The 20,650-nt window shown below is 52.9% G+C and overlaps 8 protein-coding genes across 8 annotated transcripts; 3 read left to right on the top strand and 5 right to left on the bottom strand.

Moving 5' to 3' along the window:
- Nucleotides 1-438: 438 nt before the first annotated feature.
- Z517_07322 (uncharacterized protein) lies at nucleotides 439-2,679 on the bottom strand (the record flags this gene model as incomplete). Its single annotated transcript, XM_013429060.1, has 5 exons — nucleotides 439-1,438; nucleotides 1,500-1,667; nucleotides 1,718-2,325; nucleotides 2,386-2,480; nucleotides 2,559-2,679. 5 exons carry the CDS (start codon nucleotides 2,677-2,679, stop codon nucleotides 439-441), a joined length of 1,992 nt encoding a protein of 663 aa, XP_013284514.1.
- Nucleotides 2,680-3,592: 913 nt separating this feature from the next.
- On the top strand, nucleotides 3,593-5,380 carry Z517_07321 (uncharacterized protein; the record flags this gene model as incomplete). Its single annotated transcript, XM_013429059.1, has 1 exon — nucleotides 3,593-5,380. One exon carries the CDS (start codon nucleotides 3,593-3,595, stop codon nucleotides 5,378-5,380), a length of 1,788 nt encoding a protein of 595 aa, XP_013284513.1.
- Nucleotides 5,381-5,869: 489 nt separating this feature from the next.
- On the bottom strand, nucleotides 5,870-8,440 carry Z517_07320 (uncharacterized protein; the record flags this gene model as incomplete). Its single annotated transcript, XM_013429058.1, has 1 exon — nucleotides 5,870-8,440. The coding sequence occupies one exon, from the start codon at nucleotides 8,438-8,440 to the stop codon at nucleotides 5,870-5,872; it is 2,571 nt and encodes an 856-aa protein (XP_013284512.1).
- A 530-nt stretch (nucleotides 8,441-8,970) lies between these two features.
- On the bottom strand, nucleotides 8,971-10,595 carry Z517_07319 (uncharacterized protein; the record flags this gene model as incomplete). Its single annotated transcript, XM_013429057.1, has 2 exons — nucleotides 8,971-10,094; nucleotides 10,142-10,595. 2 exons carry the CDS (start codon nucleotides 10,593-10,595, stop codon nucleotides 8,971-8,973), a joined length of 1,578 nt encoding a protein of 525 aa, XP_013284511.1.
- Nucleotides 10,596-11,544: 949 nt separating this feature from the next.
- Z517_07318 (uncharacterized protein) lies at nucleotides 11,545-12,551 on the bottom strand (the record flags this gene model as incomplete). The annotated part of the gene is made up of 2 exons (XM_013429056.1): nucleotides 11,545-12,029; nucleotides 12,128-12,551. 2 exons carry the CDS (start codon nucleotides 12,549-12,551, stop codon nucleotides 11,545-11,547), a joined length of 909 nt encoding a protein of 302 aa, XP_013284510.1.
- A 1,156-nt stretch (nucleotides 12,552-13,707) lies between these two features.
- Z517_07317 (uncharacterized protein) lies at nucleotides 13,708-15,647 on the bottom strand (the record flags this gene model as incomplete). Its single annotated transcript, XM_013429055.1, has 2 exons — nucleotides 13,708-15,205; nucleotides 15,277-15,647. 2 exons carry the CDS (start codon nucleotides 15,645-15,647, stop codon nucleotides 13,708-13,710), a joined length of 1,869 nt encoding a protein of 622 aa, XP_013284509.1.
- A 1,254-nt stretch (nucleotides 15,648-16,901) lies between these two features.
- Nucleotides 16,902-17,990, top strand: Z517_07316 (uncharacterized protein; the record flags this gene model as incomplete). The annotated part of the gene is made up of 2 exons (XM_013429054.1): nucleotides 16,902-17,331; nucleotides 17,401-17,990. 2 exons carry the CDS (start codon nucleotides 16,902-16,904, stop codon nucleotides 17,988-17,990), a joined length of 1,020 nt encoding a protein of 339 aa, XP_013284508.1.
- A 528-nt stretch (nucleotides 17,991-18,518) lies between these two features.
- On the top strand, nucleotides 18,519-19,223 carry Z517_07315 (uncharacterized protein; the record flags this gene model as incomplete). Its single annotated transcript, XM_013429053.1, has 2 exons — nucleotides 18,519-18,630; nucleotides 18,760-19,223. 2 exons carry the CDS (start codon nucleotides 18,519-18,521, stop codon nucleotides 19,221-19,223), a joined length of 576 nt encoding a protein of 191 aa, XP_013284507.1.
- Nucleotides 19,224-20,650: the final 1,427 nt, after the last annotated feature.

The following is a 20,650-nucleotide window of genomic DNA, read 5'->3' as shown; positions in this document are numbered from 1 at the left end:
AAAGAAACTCGCCTGAGCATGCCGATGAGTCGACGGCTGGAGCCTTGAAGTCGTTTGTGCTTTGCTGGTGTCGTCAAACTTGGAATACACGTGGTGAAGATTTGAGAGGCAAACGTTATAGATGATTCTTGATCAGATTTCGCGTTACTCGAGCTGCTACGTGTGGCTAATTATCCTCTATCCATTATCGCAGTTCCAGTCCTGTGAGATTAAGAAGATGCGGCGGCGGCGGAGGAGGAGGAGGAGGAGAAGAAGAAGAAGAAGAAGAAGAAGAAGAAGAAGAAGAAGAAGAAGAAGAAGAAGAGGGGTTGAGACGGGAGAGAGGGAAGGACGTTTTGAATCTGGCGTAATTGAGAAAAGGCACGTTGATATCCTTGATCCATGTTATCTTTCCGCCTCTTGGTGAGGAGAGATGGAAAGATGATTCCTTGATCCCCTTCATGTGCTGAAACCAGCCTGGCCGCGATCGTCTGGGGGGCTCGTGCCGAATTCATCCACCAAATCTCCCTCGCCGAAGATCTGAAAGCCATCAAACCCAAACAGTTGCAAGTCTTGGGCAGAGTAATACGCCGACAGGGACTCCCAAGTGGCAAAGTCCAAACCTCGATGGTCTTCCCGGTGGCCGCCGTAGTTATCTGGTCGAGCCGTTTGGCCTAAGTGAGGAAAGTGGTGAGCACGATCTGCTGCCGGCCGCGGCTCGAGGCCTCCTGACCACGGCAGTTCGACAGGGTCATGCACACTTCCCTCCGCTGGAGAGGGTCTAGGTCCACTATCGACTTTGTTCTGATGGTCATCACTTTCATCACCTGGCCGTGGTGGTAACGGCGACGCCAATGTCGAAGATGAGATCCCAGGACCACCTCTCCGGACATGCGCCCGTCTTCGAAGGCGAGCTACCGTATTCTGTAAAAGTCGGACGAGCTTATACCCATGTCCTGCATTTTTGTCGCCTCCTGCCAGGAAATCCAAGGCTTCCATGCCCTGGTCGATAGCATGTTGAAATGACGGAAGCTGCTCGGACTCCTCGTGCTGGATGCTTCCCAAGAGAAGGATGACTGTGGCGGAGATGCATGAATGTAAGTCCGTGTAAGAAAACCGAGCAAGTAGAGACCGACGGTGAAGAGTAGCAATGGCCTCCAGAACTTTGAGTGCGGCCCCGACGCAGCGGGTCGATAACTCTCGCTGGACGGGCGTTTGCTCTCCGGTTTCTCTCCCATGCGGGACGCCGCCGTGCTGGCCCTTGAGATGGTTTTTCACGAGATCGAGTAAGGTCCGTCGACCTAGATCGACCCAAACCATCTGGTACATCATATCCAGGTGCAGGGTGGCCCGGACCTGAGCTTTAGAATGGTCCAAAATACTCGGCGGTAGTCGATCCTTCCACTGCTCGAGCAATGTTCGAATCTCGTTCAAGGCGATGAGATCCGAACCATCCAGTCTGTCTCCGATTGTCAGTCAGAAAAGCAAAAACGGCACTGTGCCCTGTTATTGAAACCAACCTCTTCCGAATTACCAGGCTGTGAAGCAGAGTGAGCTCTGTGAAAGCTGTCAGACGATCCACTCGAGTAGGACAACTCTGGTCAATGTCGTCCAGGCGCGTTGGTAGTGAGATGGATATCTCCGTGGTTTGAAGCATCTCCGGATATCCTAGAGCCATGGAGATTCGGCTGTCGGAGTATAAGTATGTCAACCATTCAATCTCGGGGAGAAACCCTACCGTTCAATACAATACACTGTCCAGAACACACGCTTTTGCACTTCCCGGGCCTTCTCTGATATATTGGGCGAGCCATCCTTTCTATGAAAAGACAGGGCCACGCACATTCTCAACGCCATGCCGCTGTATGTGTATCCCATCTCCCTGTTGTCCGAGGGCATACCGTAAATCGATGTGAGAAGACATACCTGCACGCTAAGCAAGGAGGGTCGTCGGAGGGCTTGCGGGATCAGTCGTTGGGCCTGATTGAAATACTCGGCGCCAGGGAGGGTGTCTGAAGGATGATCATGTTGCTGTGTTTGCCTGTTCTGGTCCATCTTTGAGTCCAAGGAACGCAAATGCTTGAATGAGGCGCCCAGCGCCATGACCATTAGCGACAGGCACAGCAGTGTGTCGTCCACCTGACATTGCCCTCTCTTGGCTTGGAAAACCAGAGAAAAGACCTCTCTGAGCCAGGTTTCCTCAAAATAAAACCAATTACTCTCCAAGTAGAGAAAGAAGGTCGAGAGATGAAAATCTGCCTCGGCCTCCGTGGGAAGACTCAACAGCGTATTTCCCACCACGGATGCGTTGTCTCCGGGCATCAGGATTTTGGATGTATAGAAAGCCTGCTACCCAAGGTTACTTGGCTGAGAAGTGAGCACACGTGGAGAGGTCTTCATGCTCACCGTATGGCCCGTGGGAAAGGAGTGGTCGCCATCGTGCGAGACGACCTTTACAACACTGGAAAAGAATCCGTCGTGCGAGCCGGATACCTCATAGCCTTGACAAGCTTTCGTTAGATACTTTGGCTCATACAGCACCAGGGGCAGAGTGGAAGCCAAAAATCTTACTCACACACCTTGCTCTTGCACCTGGGCCGATCGTGGAGGCTGGCATTCCTGCTCCCGATGTGCATTCTGAAGAGGGCTATGAAGAGCAACCTTGGCCGGTTCTCGGAACGGTGGCCCATGTACCAACATTGGGGCTCCTACTGATGAGCTATTTTTGTTGAGGATAAGGGATACTATTGTGGCTAGGTGCCGTGGCTCAAGGATGATACCGGGATAGATGTTCTGGCACTCGCTGTGCACTGCGTCCACGATACTGGCCAACGCATTCGATCTATAACCCAAAGCTTAGCCGATCCGATCACTACACTGAAAGACATGACGGACTCTAGGTGATCAGTTTCCCGTCCGAGGTCGTCAGTGCGGACCGTTTGGCCTGCCGCAGGCTCAAAGACGCAAAATGCATTGGCGTCGTGACAGTTCCTGCAACTCGCATCTCTACCAGGGAGACATTTCTTCTTTAGATTTCTGCATCGGCTGCAAGCCAATGCAACCCGCCTTCTCTTTTCAGGCCGCACTCTCGGGCGGAATCGTTTCGTTGGGTAAGGTACTTCCATCAGTTACAGGCTGTCGATGGGACGAGGAAGTGAAGTTGTACAAGTGAGTGAATAAAGTGCCAGACAAGTCGCAGATTAAATGCCACAACGGTTAGACCTACTTAGCCTAAGCTCTAGGTGGGTGCTAGGTACTAGGGTAGCTGTGCCTTAATGGAGGACCTAGCAGATTAAAGCTTAGACCTCTCGCCCCCGCGCCCGGAGACACAGATCAGAGCTTACCCAGGTACCCCGACTCGTGCCAGCCGGGCGGGCCTCGAGGTGAGTGTAGGGCGGCATCACCCCCGTCCGAATCCGGGATGAGGCGCGAGTAGTTTTTACTCATCTTGGCGTTGGTCCCTCGCGACTGTTCAAGCAACCAGCCTGCCATCATAACATCACCCACTCATCCTTCTCGCGCCTCACCTCACCTCACCTCACGCGAGCTCGAAGCATCTGCAGGAGCCCTCATTCTCTTGCGCACAGTGAGTCCTCCTCTTTCAACCTTCGCAATGGCAGACAGAGCGAGCAATGTGCTGAAAAGGCTTCACCCGGAAGACGATGAAGTCGAGAGCCAGAAACGTGCCAGATCCAACAATGGCTCTCCTCGTCCCACAACCGCAGCCACCTCCGCCTCCTCTACGCCGATGGGATCAAAGCCAGATGCCGATGCGATAGTGGCTCGTGCTAAGGCTGCGGCTGCGGCCAAGGCGGCCGAACTGAAAGCGAAACTGGCAGCCATGAAGAATGGTGCAGCAACCTCGTCGCCCGCGATGGCAGCGAGTGCGTCCCCCACACCTCCTCTGAGTGCAGCCGACAGGATTGCCCAGATGAGGGCCCGTGTGGCGGCGGCAACTGGTCGAATAGCGACCCAGACTCAGCAAAGGCCATCAACGAATTACACTGCGCCAGCCTACAATGACGATATGTCCAAAGCACGAGGAGGGTTGAACATTGGTATACACCCTGACTTGCTGGGCGATACCCAGCATGACACTCAGAGGAACAAGGGGCGAGCGCCGCAGCCTAAGTTTGCAACTGCTATGGGAAATCGAAGAACAGAATCTCCTGCCCCGTTGCAACAAAAGGCACAGCTGGATCTCTCGGGGCCTTCGTTGGATGAACTCAAAGAGAACCCTTATTTCGATCCGAATCTGGGTTCGCGGAATGTACTACCCAAAGCCCGGCATTCTAGACAGCTGGTCTTCAACCAAAAGGGCAAATACATGCAACAAGCGGCGGCACTCCGACGACAAGCGCAACTGGAAGCTATGAAGAAGAAGATTGCGGAGCGCGCGAGGCAGGCTGGGTTGGAAGAGGATCTCGATACCGAAAAAGCGTTCCTTGTCCCTGCCCCGCCTGACCTGGAATGGTGGGACGAAGGTCTCGTTAATGGCAAATCCTATGATGCCATCTCCGATCCGGCAAATCTGAAGATCGATACCCCGGACAGCATCATCACAGTCTATATCCAGCACCCTGTTCTCATCGAGCCACCGCAGGAGAAGAACAATCCGGCACCGAAACCCATGTATCTCACGTCCAAGGAACAGGCCAAATTGCGCCGTCAACGACGCATGGCTGATCTCAAGGAAGAGCAAGCCAAGATCCGACTAGGCCTCGTTCCACCTCCTCCACCCAAAGTGAAAAAGAGTAACTTGATGCGTGTTCTCGGTGAGGAAGCCGTCAAAGATCCCACGGCTGTCGAGGCCCGCGTGAACAGGGAGATCGCAGAACGAGCAAGGAAGGCCGAAGAAGACAATCTGTCACGCAAATTATCGAAAGAACAACGCGCCGAAAAACTGGCGAAGCAGCAAGCCGAAGACGCCGCCCGTGGGATCCACATACGCGTTTACAAGATCGACTCGCTGGCCAACGGCAAACACAGATACCAAGTCTCTGTCAATGCGGACCAGAATAGGCTCACGGGCGTCGTCATCATGCACCCGAAAATGAACCTCGTCGTGGTTGAAGGTGGCGAGCACAGCATCCGGAACTACGACAAGGTGATGCAGAACCGCATTCGATGGACCGAGATGGAAGCACCCCGGTCTGTGGCAGAAGGGAACCGCGAAGCCCTGGCAAAATGGCTCGAGGCCGAGGACGAGAATGGCGAACTGAAAGATCTGAGCTTGAACAAGTGCGAGTTGATCTTCAAGGGCGAGGAGAAACAGCGCAATTTCAAGCGGTGGCTGGGAGCCAGGGTGTGTGAGACAGACGCACAAGCTCGGGACGTGTTGAGCAGAGCAAAGATGGAGAACTTCTGGGCTCTGGCGAAGAGTTTCAAGAAGGAAGTCTGAAAGGGCCTGTGGAAGGAAAAAAAAGGGAGGTACATATATATACTCAATATCGCAAAGCTGGCAAATACCCACGTATCAATAGGAGAAACCCCCCATGGACATGGACGAGTCTGTCCCGTCACTCACTTCTAGTCTCCCTGTATTGCACGTCTTGAAAGACCTACGCTCACACAACAGTGACAGCGTCCTCTCGAGACATGCTCATCAATCACCCTTCCCTTTGGCCCCAGTACGCCGTGCTTTCCTTTTGTCCTGCCCTCCTCACAATAGACACCGAGCAGAACGGGAGCAATAAAAACACGAACCCATCCCGCCTAGTCTTCGTTCTTCGAAAAATGAAAACAGGAGAAGAAGGAAAAACCCCTGCGTGGCATCTCTGACAAGTATTCGCATGGTAGTTCGGTGCCTGCCTGCCACCACCTAGTGCTTTCAGAGCAGCAAGCCTTGACGATAAAATCCGGATTCCCTGTTCTTTCTTCCCAAGTGGTCTTATGAGTTCAGCTTTCCTGCTGCCACTTCCAGTATGCCCGCCACTTTCTCGACCTCGGCTTGCGCCAACCCCCAGTTTCCGTCGTTGATGGCATCTCTCACACTGGGGAACGTCGCATCGTCATATCCACTCCACAGCTGCGGGGCAAATATGACATGTTTGAACTGTGTTCGGTTGGCCAGTCCTCCACCATCGCTCAGGTCAAGAAGATCCGTCTCAAAACGCGTGAGGCGATTGTTGTGATCCAAGCGAGCAAGGCCCATGGTCGACGATTCGAAACCTCCGGAGCCGAAGATGAAGTCACGCCAGGCCGAGTCGAAAGTGTGGAAGCGCAGGGCCTCCTGAGCAAGGAGTTCCGCTGCCTTCCGCAAGGGGGAGAGATCGAGAGTGTTTGCGTCGGCTGCTGTAGGTGCTGACTCCGCATACGCTTTCAGGTCGTCGATATACCTCTCAATAGCCCTAGAGTAGGCGCTGATGTCGAAGGGGATGAGCGGCCGATCGGCCAACTCCAGAATGAGGAGCGCCCAAATCTCACCCATGGTCTTATGGTATGACCAGTCTGGGTCACCGAACTTGGCCATCCACTCGAAGTTATCATAGCAAGAATGGTAGGGGAATCTAGCTCCCTTGAAAAACATGTCGATCGAGGAGGTGCCAACCATGTCTTGAAAGGCCACAAAGTCGCTTCCTGCGCCGAGGCCTTCAATTCTTCGGCTATCGGCGTCCCAGAGTTCGCGGATAGATTTCCCTGTGGAAGGATCACTGACGCGGTTGATAACGTGCATAAGGGGCCGTTCGTACAGGGGAGAAGCGGCGGCGTGAAAATCGGTACCAGTCACTCCGACATCGACATTGAGGTAGCCGATTCCATCTTCACGCAACTGGTCTTCACGACTCTCGACGTACTCGGTGCTGCCGATCAGGTTGTACTCCTCCCCGTCCCAGCTGGCGAATTCGATTGTGCGGAGTGGCCGCCAACCTAGTCGACGCAGTTCACCAAAGATCCGGACGACTTCAAGCATGACGGCCGTGCCGCTGCCGGGATCGGCGGCGCCTGTGCACCATGCATCGCGGTGGTTGCCCACCACTATCTTCTTCTCGGGCTGCTCCCAACCTGTGATCTTGCCCAACACGTTGTAGATAGGTTGCTTCTGCTCTTCATCCTGGAGATTCTTGAGGTTAACTCTCGGAGAGTCCTGATTCCCCGTCCAGTATTCAAAGTCAGGAACTCCTTGCCAGCCATCCTTCATCTGATTGCCATGTCCTTTGAGGGACTCGAGTAGCTGCTTCGCATCCTCCCAGGAGATGGGAATGGACGGGATCTTGTTGAGACCGGCGCTCTCCTCGGGTTTGAGATGTTTCTTGTTATCTGGCGTTGAAGCCCATCCGGGAGTGAGAACATCTCCAACAACCCAGGACATGAGGCTGACAGCGCCCCGCTGTACAGCATCTTGCGGCATAAATCGCCCGTCTGGAAACGTCGGTCCCTGGACGTAGCCATCTTGGGCAGGATCAGAGTAGATGATACATCCCGCAGCGCCGGCAAGTTCTGCGGCTTTGACTTTCAGCGCCCGGTCTCCTTGAGTGCCATAATAGCGAACAAGGACGACGGCATCCTTGACGGATATGTTGTTATCTTCGAGCGTCTTGAAGTCCTCCCTCGACCCGAAGTTGGCGTATATCAGTGGACCCGTCACGTCGCCCGACTTCGAATGACCATGAAACACCAGAGACTCCTCTTGGTCCTCTTCCAATTTAGCCTCCCATTTCATACTGTCCGGCTCGACAATCGCCACTCTTCTCCCATCTCTTCGTGGGTAGTTGAGATAGACCTCATATCTCTCCATTTCCACGTCTTCCAATTCACCCGCTTTGAATAGCTCGGCCACCCATTCTCCCAGGACATAATTGCCCTCGGTCCCCGCGATATGGGGAAAGTCCGTTATGTGCTCCAGATACTTTTGCATATCTCCATGATCGTTCATATGGTTCTGTACAAATATTCTGATAGACTCGGGGTCGTATATTTGGCCCATTCCCATGCGATTCTTTGTAAATGACAGAACGTCCGACGCTATAAGTACATAAAGAACACCCATGATCAAGAAAACACCAAACAGTCGCCCAATGATGACGACGCGGTTCGCATCGAACTGTTGATAGTTTATTCGCGGCCATGAAATCTTGGAGAGGTACTGGCGAAAGGAGGGGAGGGTTAAGGAGGAGAACGAGTTGGTCAGGTTGGTGAAACTCTTGGAGAGGCGGTATCGAAGGAGGGAGCGATGGGAAGAGGAGTCGCTCAGGGGGTCTTCCACGTCCATCTGCTGCATCTCTCTGCGCACCTCGTCTTCGCCATCTTGCTCGATACCGTCGAGGGAATCGAGACTCGGTCGCGCAGACTCGACAGTCGGGGGGTGATAGTTTCCCAAGGACCCAAGAAGACCTTGCCTCTCCGCATCGTCACTGATCTCTTCTGGACCGAGTCTGGATTGGGAGGAAGTAGGACGGGATGAAGTGGCCTCCTCATAGGTAGGGATGGGCAGGTGCTGGTACTGGCTTTTGTCCCCCATGGTGGTTCGATGGATAAGAGTGATGTCCCGAGGGACGCCACTCACTGTCGCATTATGGTCGATGCATGCAGGAAATGATGTTACCGCGACGGTGACCGGTAGACGGGGATAGGATCACTATCAATCTACCAAAAAAGTACAAAGTGATGATTATCGGGGGGAAGGAAGATCTGGAACAATCAGCGCAGGCAACGCAGGATGCTGGATGCTGGACTGCGTGGCTGCGCCTCTCGCCCAGCTTCTCTGGCCTCGGCCGCCTGCGGACGACGAATTGACGGTTTCCTCCAAGCGAAACTCCCCACTGAAACACGTTGCCTTGACCCGATATGCCACCTCCCGAATCTTGGGGTGTCTTGGTCCACTCCCGGAGTATGCGATGTATTAATCTTAACCTGCTCTACTTATGCATTGTTGCTTCCGTCCACCGAATTCTTTTCATCGAACCAAATGCCGCAGAATCCATCCGCTCTCCTACCACATGTGTACCACGCGAGCCTTTGACCTTTCTGCGGTACAAAATGACATCGAACTCAGGGAGTGCTATCATAAGTGCCTTGGCCATAACAGACGCCTTCAATCGAGGTCCCATTCACTTGTTGAACGGCTTTTCCGTTGGCTCCAAACAAAATCATCTGGCCACCTGCGTTGCGGTGATCATACGCAGGCCAGTTCACACTCTGTGGTCCATTGGTTGGATCCTTGACAAATGCGAGAACATAGTCTTGCATGGCGGCACTCGTCTCGATTTCCAGTTGTGACACCTCTCCAGCTCTGATATCATATGTCCCAAACATCATGGCCAGATCTGCGGCGTGATATGCGCCCATCCACCACAGCGGATTAATGTTGGAGAAGTTCCCGCCATAGACATACCGAAAGGTAGAGATGTTCAGGTCGTTACGCTGCAGACTTGAGTTGGAAATGCCGCAGACGGTGTTGAGAGTACCTGCCGACACTGCTTGTGGATTAGGGCCTGCGGTGAGATTGTTCAATGGATACGGTGCCAGTGATGCATACTCGTTGGCGGTGTTCGAAATTATAGCCGGCACTCTCGCAACCTGGCCAGCCTGATATCGGGCAGTGTAATTGCTAAAGACGACGTCCTCGTCCGCAATTGGGGTGAAAGCGATTGGAGCCTGACCAGTGTTTGTTGTGCTTGAATTGTCCTGGTACTGACCAACGAAGTTCTCGATCTCACTGACAGGAACTCTTCGCATGCATTCTAACTCAGCAGTCTTGTTGGCTGGAAAGTCACAGCCGAGATTGTGTGCCACAAATGTGAAGTTGGTGCCATCGACGTCAGCATTCGCAGTGCTTGATAATGCTGTTCCAGATTGCATGAAGAAGCCGCGTGCTATGGGGTCCTTATAGTAAGCAAAATTGTAATAGTCGGTCGAACGAGAACCTGCTGATTGCCCCCAGAGCGTTATAGCGGTCGGATCGCCGCCAAAGCTTGCGATATTGGCCTGCAGCCACTCAAGCGCTGCCCTTTGATCTCGAAGGCCCAGGTTTTGAGTTGTCAATCCTGCCGCGTTGGGGAAGCCCATGATGTTCACCCGGTAGTTGATGGTTACCACAATATGGCTCTGGCTTCGCGCTACCCATTCAGCCGGTATTTGGATCGGTATATTGACTCCTCCAGTTACCATGCCTCCTGAAAGGCTTGTCAGAACAACGAAGGATCTCTCAAAGGGGACATACCTCCTGTCATGAACATAATCACCGGGAGCTTGGAAGCCGCGGTGGCATTGAGCGGAGTCCAAATGGCCAGACTCAGGCAATCTTCAGACGTCCCGTACGCATACAGGCCGGCACTGGTGCTTTCACCGCCATCAAAGATCAACCATTCCGGAATCTGCTCACTCCACACCGACTTGACCCTGCTCACAAACTGTGGGCACGAGAGCGGATATTGAGTGGCATCATAATGCTTGTTTGAGGTCGGAAGCTTCTGAGGAGGGAGCCAGCGGCGTTCATCTGTTGGAGGAAGAGCATATGGAACATTGAGAAATTCGCGAACATTTGGGTAAGTTGGGTTGAGGAGCCCAGTGAAGATGCCTGTGCTCGCGGTGACTGAAAGGCTCTGGCTGGATATGCATGCTGCGCCGGCAACGGTAGCAAGGCCACCGAAAAGGAACGGGACAAGCAATCTCATTATGGCGATGTGGGCTTAGACGGTGCGAAAGGGATCCACAGAGACTTCTTCGTCCCGGCTGTCGCCCTCATGGTCTAAATACTCCATCCAGTGATGTATCGATCCCGCTTCTCTCGGAGTGCTCTCCATATTTCCCAGGGATGCCTCTCGAACATCGCTGCTTCGCCGGTATTTGAACCGAGCAGGGCACGAAGTGGTATTGAGAGAACGAGGGGTTGATGCAGATGGAGATGTCTCTCAGGTAAGTGGTGAAGCTTGCACGGATAAAAGGCCAGGTCATGCAGTCAATATCAAGCTAAATCCCCAATTAGCCAGATCAATTTCTGTGGAGATGATGATCGACGTCTCCACGCATCCTTCAAGGCTTGATCGGCACAACGCGGGGTTTGGGGAGGAGTCGATACAAGGATACAAAATACATCCTGTGACTGCTTTTGAAGACATGGGTGGTTTTGACCGAGCAGGGCTGGTTCAGGACAGAGCTGCCGCATGACAGGGAAGTCTTGAGCCCTGTATATCGGTTTACCTGGTGTCCAGCAGTCATGACGGCAAGTTGCTTCCGGAGAACCTCGTCGCCCTACCCACAATTGTCCACTCATACATGGCCCAATCCAGACTTTTCAGGTGGATGATACTTGATACACGTCAAGGGACCTTCGATTCTCGATATTCAACAATTCAGAGGCGCATGATATCAATGCAGATGACGCGTGGATGTGGCCATCGACGTGGTCACTCCGGTTCACGTTTCTTCCGGCGAGAGGATGTGACAGGTCCAAGAAGCCTTTCCTCGAGTCACTCGGTTTTCGGATGCCCAAAGTCGGCCGCCCCGTCCAGGAAGCAGTGGAAAGAATGATATTTCGGTGCTACCACCATCCTGTGCTAGTGAATGGTATCCAACAGTAGTGCTTCCATAAACTGTTACCTGGAGATTGGCCAAATGCACAAATCACCCCTCGAGTCCTTGAGCATCGCCATCTCCAGCGCGGAACCGGCCTCGAATCAGCCTCTCATTCCAATCTTGTTCCATCTTCTGAACCCTCTCCCAGCCCAGTTTCCGCTGATTCTGCTGAGCACTCTCCCTCCCACCACTTTCACTCGCATCTTGTGATTGCTCGTTCGCGATCTCGTCTTGTCTCTTCCTCCCAGACCGCGCCGCCATGCTCGCCAGACTCGCAACCCTCGCTCGATTGACATCCTCCTCTCCCCGACGCAGCAGGTTATCCCGCTCGGCGATCCATGCCTTGTACGATGGCTTCTTCCGACGCTCCGTCTGTGTAGTCTGCTGGCCATCCTCGTCGAGGTACACGCTGTACTGGCAAAATTCCCACACGCGAAGCTGCTTTTCAAACCCGCTGTTTGGGCATATTTCTGGGCGCGACTCCCTCGCCAGCGTCAGGGCGTCCGAGTACGAGAGTTTGAATTTCCGCATCACTTTTTTTTCGGGTGAGTTCCAATGTCAGCACTGCATATTTCGCTCGTTTTATTTCGACAAAAAGAACATAATCGGGGAAAAGAATGCTGGTACGTACAGAATCCCACGACAAAGGCTCCCGAGCGAGAAACGCCCAGCTTACAGTGGACAAGGATACCGGGCTGAAGCTGGTTTCTGTTTCCAGCAACAAGCTCTTCTTCTTCCTCTTCTCCTCCTTCCTCGCCACTCCGACCCAAACTCAAGCCCTCTTCGATCCAATCGCACGCCTCCCCGAGATACTGGAGGATATCGACAAAGGGGTCGTCATCGATCTCGATCGCCCAGGTTTTGATATCGAGAGGTTCCATCTGTTTTTCGTTGCCCTCTCCTCTCCTCGCGGCGTGAGCGTCAAGGTGAGCATCTGTTGCTGTACGCCCAATTTCATGGTCCTGTGCCACCGAGAGAATGCGAACGATGTTGTCTTCTCGGCGGCATCGAGTTGAAGACGCGGCAAAGCGACTAGAGACACACGTGGTTTCCATTGATGAGTTCAAACATGTTTTGTGTATTTTGTCGGAAAATTTGAAGAGAAAGAGAATAGGAGTGAGACTGAGAGTGGTAGGAAGAAAACTGTTTCACGTACTCGGATATAAACAGGCCAGGGACGGCTTTGATCGGGACGAGTTTCGGCCTCTGTAGCATGTCCATCACAATCGCACTCGCATTCACATACGAGTAGGGCAATTCGAATTCACGGTTCTGCGGTTTGGTATCGGGTAATAATCTCTTGGAGATGTCCTTTTTTTTTGGTCGGTTGGTTGGTTGGTCAAGATTAACGGATGCTGGCTGATTGTCAGTACAAAGTCACGGTGTGTCGTCTACATGATAAACAAGTAATTCAAACTACAGTAACTTATACTGGGGGCTTTTTCTTTAATAATTCCCTTATTCACAGGTTGGTACCTAGATACCTAGGTACCAAGTAATAATAATCACTGTAGCCTATCTCAACTCGAGAATGACTGACCAAGTAATGGGGGGCCGAAACACATTCCTGTCGCCATGGCTACATCAGGCATCAGGCATCAGGCACCGAGTACCATGTACCAAGCCCCCAGTTGGAGGTCCATGCATGCCTCGTACACCCCCTTCTTCAAAAGGTCTTACCCCATCATTTCTCTCAAAGAGACATCACATACGAGTTTCTCATGCCGAAGTGGATGGAGGAGTGGACGAGCGAGGCTGAGTGGATCCAGGGGGTCCCCGTAATGCTTACCTCTACCACCTCGTACTTGTAGGTATCTATGTAGGCATCTACGACGTATCTATGGGGTGTGAGCACTAGCGGCCGAAGCTGCCCCTACGTAACACAGGCACCATAGGTCTGGGACCAGGTACTCGGCTTCCCGCTCCATGACACCCTCCAGAAGATCGACCTACTGGTGATCTGCTGCCACTGGATCGGACATACATATCTGACGTACGTCGAAGTGGACGCGTACCAATACACATGGACATGACAGACGGCAAGCTTGGAGACCAGGACACAGCTCTCTATTTAGCTTTATGACGCTGATCTAAGGTCACAGCCCTACAGACCGAGACTATTGGATACTCCTCTCTACAAGGTATCTACAGTACCGTTCTTTCAGAGCTCAACGCTTCAGACACTCTATCAAAAGATCCAAGTCTCAAACATCATTCCCCAAACCGCGTGACTTCGAGACCCTCGAATTCATTGTCTCGCCGCCACTTGTTCAAAATGTCAACAAAAGCCAGCACACCCCCTCCGTACGGTGCGTTACGTTGGGCACGCAGCGAAAAGTCGCCTTCATTGTTGTAATAGCCTGGGGTGCAGTCGCGCAGGAGGTTGAATCTCATCTTGGTGGTCTCGACGATGGTGTCGACCCATTGGGCCTCGGCAGCGGCCGTCGCTTCGATCGTGGCGATCCCGCGTCTCTTGCACTCGGACACGACGTAGGCGAGATGTCGGGCCTGTTCGTTGGTGAGGTGGATAAAGTTCACCGACAGAGCGGATTGGAGATTGCCAACGAGGAAGCAATTGGGAAACCCGTTGGTGGTCCAGCCGTGGTAGGTCAGGGGGCCTTGTCGCCACTTCTCGGCCAATGTCCGATTGTCGCGCCCGTATATCTCCATCCCGGCGCGTTGCGAAAAGTCGGTCGTCACCTCGAAGCCCGTGGCGTAGACAATGCAGTCTAATTCATACTCTTTCCCGTTTGCCACGACGCCTTTCGAAGTGATCGCTTCCACCCCTTTGCCTTGGGTGTCAACGAGGTGGACATTCGGCCGATTAAACGTCTGTAGATACTCGTCGTGGCAACAGGGTCGTTTGCAAAAATGGTTATACCACGGCTTCAGGCTCTCGGCCGTCTTTTTGTCCTTGACGATGGCGTCTACCCGCGCACGTAGCGATTCCATCTTCTTGAAATCGGCCAGTTGGAGCTCCGCGGCGTATGCCTCGGGAGACATGGCCTTCATCTTTGTCGGGTTTGGACGGAGATTTCCTAGAGACTCGGTCCATGCGTCGGCGACCAGGTCTTTCTCCTGATACCCACCGCTAAGGATGATGGTAAAGTTATCCATGCGTTCCTGTTGCCAACCCTTGTGTAGCGTCTTCGCCCAGTCCTTGTCGGTCGGTTTGTTTCCTCGAACATCAATCGAAGACGGTGTCCGCTGGAACACGTAGAGCTCCTTGGCCCACGCCCCGAGTTGCGGAACTAGTTGAACCGCAGTAGCGCCCGTGCCGATAATACCAATCCGCTTATCCACGAGCTTGGTGAGCCCGCCGTTCTCATTTCCTCCGGTATATTCGTAATCCCAACGACTCGAGTGAAATGAATGGCCTTGAAATGACTCGATGCCAGCCAATCCAGGAAGCTTGGGTCTATGGAGCGGACCGGCGACAGGAATGACGAACCGTGCTCGAATGCTGTCTTGCCTTGTCGTCTCCACAGACCAGGAGGAGTTAGACGCACTCCACCGCAAGGCGAGCACCTCGGTCTGAAAGAGAGTCCTAGAATAGAGGTCATATTGCTTTCCGATTCTTTGCGAGTGAGCCAGCAACTCTGGCGAATGTGCATATTTCTCTGTTGGCACGTAGTTGGTCTCTTCCAGAAGTGGCATGTAGATGTAAGATTCCACGTCGCACTGGGCACCAGGATATCTGTTCCAGTACCTAGGGGAAAGGCTTTGTTAGGAGTCGCCCTGCTACATCACCCCAGGTCTCCAACAGAAATTCAGACTCACCACGTGCCTCCGAAATCGCCGCCTTTCTCGATGATGCGAAAGTTGTTTATGCCCTGCTCGATTAGCCGCACCGCGACTAATTGGCCTCCGTAGCCTCCGCCGATGATCACAACGTCGCAGTCCAGGTCAACGGGATCGCGAGTGAAGCCCGGTTCGACGTAAGGATCCTCGACGTAGTCCAGAAGTGATCCTTCGACTGGTCGATACTGGTTGAAGCCGCCATTGTCCAGACGCTTATCTCGTTCCGCCAGGTACTTTGATTTGAGAGCATTGGGGTCGAAATCAACCTCCCTAGATAGCCATGACACTGTTTTAGTAGGTTTCGGCGGGTCTAATACCGGCATGGCTTCGATGATCGGAGCCGCCGCCATAGTTGATACGTGCTGGCCCCGTTAGGGATGCGACTGGCTCAGTTCAACTTGGCAACTTGGCAACTTGGCGCCTTTCACCTTCAGGGGTCGCTGTGTACAACCCGACAGAAGTATGGTATAATGTTATCGCAAAAGAAATCAGGAACATCGCACAGCGTAAAGTTAAGCATGATATGACTGATTTACCCCGCTTTCAGGTGCCTGTGGTGCCCATGGCAAGTCAGCTGAGCTGAGTGAGGTGGACTGCACATGTAGATGCCTGGCCTGGCCTGTATCGCAGAAAATGCCGAATATCTGCTATCTGGCTGCCGGTGTATGAAGAGATTCCGAATGTTGGAGTTGCACAGGCTCGAACCCCGACATAGCCCCATTGGATTTGTACTTCGGTACGTATAATAACACGCAGCCCCACGCACGGCAGCTGTAGTTTGATGGCCTTACCTATGAATCTGGGGTTGGTCATGGGTTTGGGTCGGACTGGTGCCTGTGATGTTTGAGCATCTCTTTCAATTTCTTGAAACCCGAGCGGCTCAAGGCCATGAGAGCAACGAGACGCTGGATGTTATGGGCAAGACCAGTTCCCATCTTATACTCGCACGGGTAGTGAGTGGGTGAGGGAGACGGAACTCAAAATGCCAAGCCTTGCCGAGGCTCGGGGTTATATTCTTCCTATCCGGTATCACGTGCAAGAAAGCTTTTGCAATCCCTCGGCCTTCGAATCCCGGATTTACCCCGACATCTGTTCAACCAGCATCAAGTCAACAGGACACGAGGACACCACCGTGCCATCAAAGCACAGGCACTAAGAAAGCGGTATATGTGCGTGCAGTGAAGATTTGTTGGATCCGCCAATAACTAACAGTCCGCAACTCCGACAGTAATCACTTGCCTGGGAGTCGCGGAGAGAGTGAGCGTGGTAAAGGAAACCCGATTTACTGCTTTGCTCCTCTGACTTGTTTGACCAAGTCCTTCAAGCCAAGCACCCAGAAAGAGGATACTTGGCGTCCTCCATTGACGTTTCCTCTATGACTCGGAGAATCTGACCCGCGACCCGGAGGCCATAAGCCGCTTGCCGAACCAGTTCCTAGGAGAAGCCTCGGTATTGCCGAAAAGGGTGGCTGGATTCGATGCCCAGCAAACGGCAACATGGTCTTCCATCCCTTGACATGGTGATGATAGACTCAATTACAACTACACTTGAATAACTTCTTTCCTCAACAATCCCGGTGCTCCAAAACCACACCGAAAAAAAAGATGAGGGCCTACCAGCTAAACGAACTCGCCAAAGGTCCCGATGACCTGAGGATCGTCGAGCTCCCTGACCTCGGCCCTTCCCCCGACAAATATCTGATCAAGATCCACGCTGCCGCCATCAACTTTTTCGATATTCTGCAGATCCAGGGCAAACATCAGGTGAAACCGCCCTTTCCCTGGATTGCGGGTAGCGAGTTTGCGGGCGAGATCATTGCGGTTCCCACTTCGCCACAAAACCAAGATGCAAAGTTCAAAAAGGGTGACCACGTCTTTGGCGCGGGATCGGGGGCTTTTGCGACCATGATTCAGTCTCCCGCCGCCGCCTTGAGGCGGACGCCGAACGGATGGAGCCACATCGAGGCAAGCAGCCTGTTTTACACGGCTCCGACGGCGTACGCAGCGCTTATCCTACGAGCACAGGCAAAGCCAGGTATGTTGGCCCCTTAGTCCCACTTTGTGAATATCTTTACTAGAAGTGCTAACGTCGAACTCACGATAGGTGACTATGTACTGGTTCACGGTGCTGGCGGGGGTGTTGGTCTCGCGGCTGTTACCATCGCCAACGCCCTCGGCATGAAAGTCATTGCGTCGGCTGACACAGAAAAGAAGCGCGAGATTGCCACCCGGTTTGGTGCCTCTTACGTGATCGATTCCAATGGCGATTGGCCTACCGCCGCAAGAAACCTCACGCCTAACAAACGAGGCGTTGATGTCGTCCTCGATCCTCTTGGGGTCATTTCTGATTCGCTCAAATGCATCCGGTGGGATGGGCGACTGTGCATTATCGGGTTTGCCGCTGGACAGATTGAGAAAATCCCGACCAACAGACTGCTCCTCAAGAACGTCAGCCTGTCTGGGTTGTTTTGGGGTGAGTATGCCAACCAGGACCCTCAGAGCGTGGTGGAAGTGTGGGACAAGCTTTTGGAGCTCATCAACAAGGGCGGCATCGTACCCCTGAACTACACGGAGAAGCAGTTCCAGGGTCTCGAGCGGGTTCCAGATGCTATGAAGTTGTTGAGCACAGGGACGGCCTGGGGGAAAATTGTGGTTGGGATAAGCGACGAGGCGAAGGCGAAGGCGAAGCTATAGTCCTGTTCCAATGTGATCAGAGGGCGATGTAAATCAAGGGGAATTGACGTCGGGTCATCGTTCTCGGACGTCCTACTTCAACAAAATCTTTCCTCAATTCATCAAATACAAAGCAGGAAATCGATGGCTGAGACTCAACAAAGACTTACTGCGGAAGTGGCTCGCTCATTGCGTGCAACACCTCATCACCAGTCCATCTCTTCCTGTGCGTTCGTGTATATGTAGCAGAGAAGGGGCCGAGGACGAGAGCGGCATATTTCAAGGAGATATACCAGTCAAGTCGGTCGTATATATGTATTTAGACCTTTCTAGTGGTTTATAGCGAGATGAAATGGCACTTCTGGTGGTGCTGGATGGCAGAGCAATGACGTCAGAGTCAACACTTGACTTTTGTCAGACACGTCATTTGATTTGATTTGTCTGCTTCCAGCATCTCATTCAGACTTCACACCTGGTCGATTCCCTCCCACGCTCCAAATCAACTCGGCAATCTCACATTTCGCTTTTCAGCTTTGCTTGCGTCACTCAATGTCTGAGTCTCCGGACCAGTCAGATGGCGCCAACGGCGACCCCGAAGCTGCGATGCGCGCGATGATGGGCTTCAGCTCGTTTTCCGAGCGCCGGCCCAAACATCAATCCCGTAAGTCAGTTGTGCAGATTGCGCGAGATGGCTTTCTCCTTGTCACTAGTGGTTGCTAGTCTCGCATTTGCTCCCTTGATCTCCAACATGATCGAGGACAAAGTCGCTGTTTCTGACCTCACCCCCTAGACACATCTGCCACGAACGCTCCAGCCGTGGAAACACAGTCAGGAAAGACAGCGCCTGGTGTGCCAGGGTCATCTGATCTCTCGAGGTCTAGCCATCTACAGGGGGTCGAGTTCGAGTCCGGGTCCTCAAAGACGCCTGGACATGAGGAACACCCGTCAACTCTAGACCAGTCAACACCTCTTCCAGCACCACCACTACCACACCAACAACCACAGACGAACTACGCCTTCGTATCTCCGGAAACGGGCATCTCATTCACACCGGAAGAGCTGGAAGAGTTGTCCCGTGGCAAAATCAACGCGCGAGGTGACAGAGTCTTCTTCAAGCCCGCCTTTGTGGCCGACGATCCCTGGTTCCGACTTCGAAGGACGGGGAAGGGGCGGAGACAACTCTGGCAGCAATATGGGGATGGGAATGGGGAAGGGGAACGGTTCTTAGAGAAACTCAGCTCGACTCTAGATTGACAGCGGACTTCATGAGCGAGTATTAGCACAACCAAGATGATCACGTACCACCATGTAGCATTGTTCAAATAAAAGATGGTAACCTTGTTATACAGCTCCGTATCCACCTGGCAGTCGGCTGAATCACATGAATCCGCATCCCCCACTCGTCGCGGACACATGTCGACATATGACTATTTCTTGAGAGACTCTCCCAAGCATGTTCAACATATTCCGAACCACGTACTTTCCGCTCTCTCCGTCTGAGAGACTGGATATTGGACATTATTGGACGAGACAAGTCATAGTCAAGGGACATACTATTATTTCCGATCTTGAAACTCCTTTCGTCATCCAAGCACCATCACCCGTCCCCGAAGCGGGAATCAATTAACCCCAAGAAAAATCCAAATGATTTTCGCGCAGCACCACACCACACCGCAGCGCAGTATAGAATACAGTCTGAAAAATCAAGACGAGCCAAAAAAAAAAAGAGAATAAAAATAGGATTCAAGACTCTCCCCTTGGAAGGGGAAAGTAAAGGAAAGAGGTGATACCTATGGGGAGGGGAATGAAAAGGGGGGACGCAGCCTCGTGAAGCCAGGCCGTGCGGTGGGCGGTGGGCGGTGGAAATGGGTTCGTGGTGCCAGACAGAATCTCTCTCTCATCCCCTGTAAAAAGTCACCTTCGCACCTTCAGGGCCTTCAGTAATATACATACAATTAGTACGCATTACATGGGGTGGAGGACAAGAATTGGACGTACCTCGTATTAGTTAGTACGGGAGACTCGGTAGTGATCAGGTCAGGCTGGGTCGCACGCGAGAGGGCGCATTTTAACCAGAAGTGATTTCCACCATAATAAGGAAAAAAGGTTCTGGACCCCTTTCCCTTTTCCGTTGTCATTGTAAAAAGACTTTTACACACTAAAGCCATTAGTCTGGGCGTGTCTGGCAATCGGTGAATAGATAGCTAGTCATGGCAAATAGTTCCCAGCCTCTTTACAAGGAGGTTGTCCATAACCCAAAAGAAGCGAGAAGACAGGCGAGACCACCACAACCACGTGTCCCTCTACAGGCATTGGACAAAGCTCCGAGATGGCCACTACCACTCCAGGAATCAAGCCGCCTTCTCGGTTCACTCAGGCCTGTTCTCGACCGCTGGTGATGGGTGCCCGGGCCAGCCTCGCGCCCCTAAGCGGCGTTCCCAATCACCTTGGAACGCCTCTCAGCGACGCCAACTGTCCCGTTAGGGGCACTCCACATGCCCCTTGCACCCTCCAGCACGTCCCCAGTCCCTAATAGCTGCCGATGCCCTTAAAACCCCCACCACCAGCCCTGGTGATGGGCTTGCATGCCCCCTAGAAACCCAGTTCGGGTTTCCCTACGACTTCCCTCTAAAGGGACAAATTCGGTGCCAAACTGGCCAGGATTGAAACTTTTTGGTCCG

Source organism: Fonsecaea pedrosoi (genome assembly GCF_000835455.1).
Source record: "Fonsecaea pedrosoi CBS 271.37 unplaced genomic scaffold supercont1.4, whole genome shotgun sequence".
Taxonomy (NCBI): domain Eukaryota; kingdom Fungi; phylum Ascomycota; class Eurotiomycetes; order Chaetothyriales; family Herpotrichiellaceae; genus Fonsecaea; species Fonsecaea pedrosoi.
The sequence above is the reverse complement of the archived record's forward strand: the minus strand, read 5'-3'. Positions and strand labels throughout refer to the sequence as shown.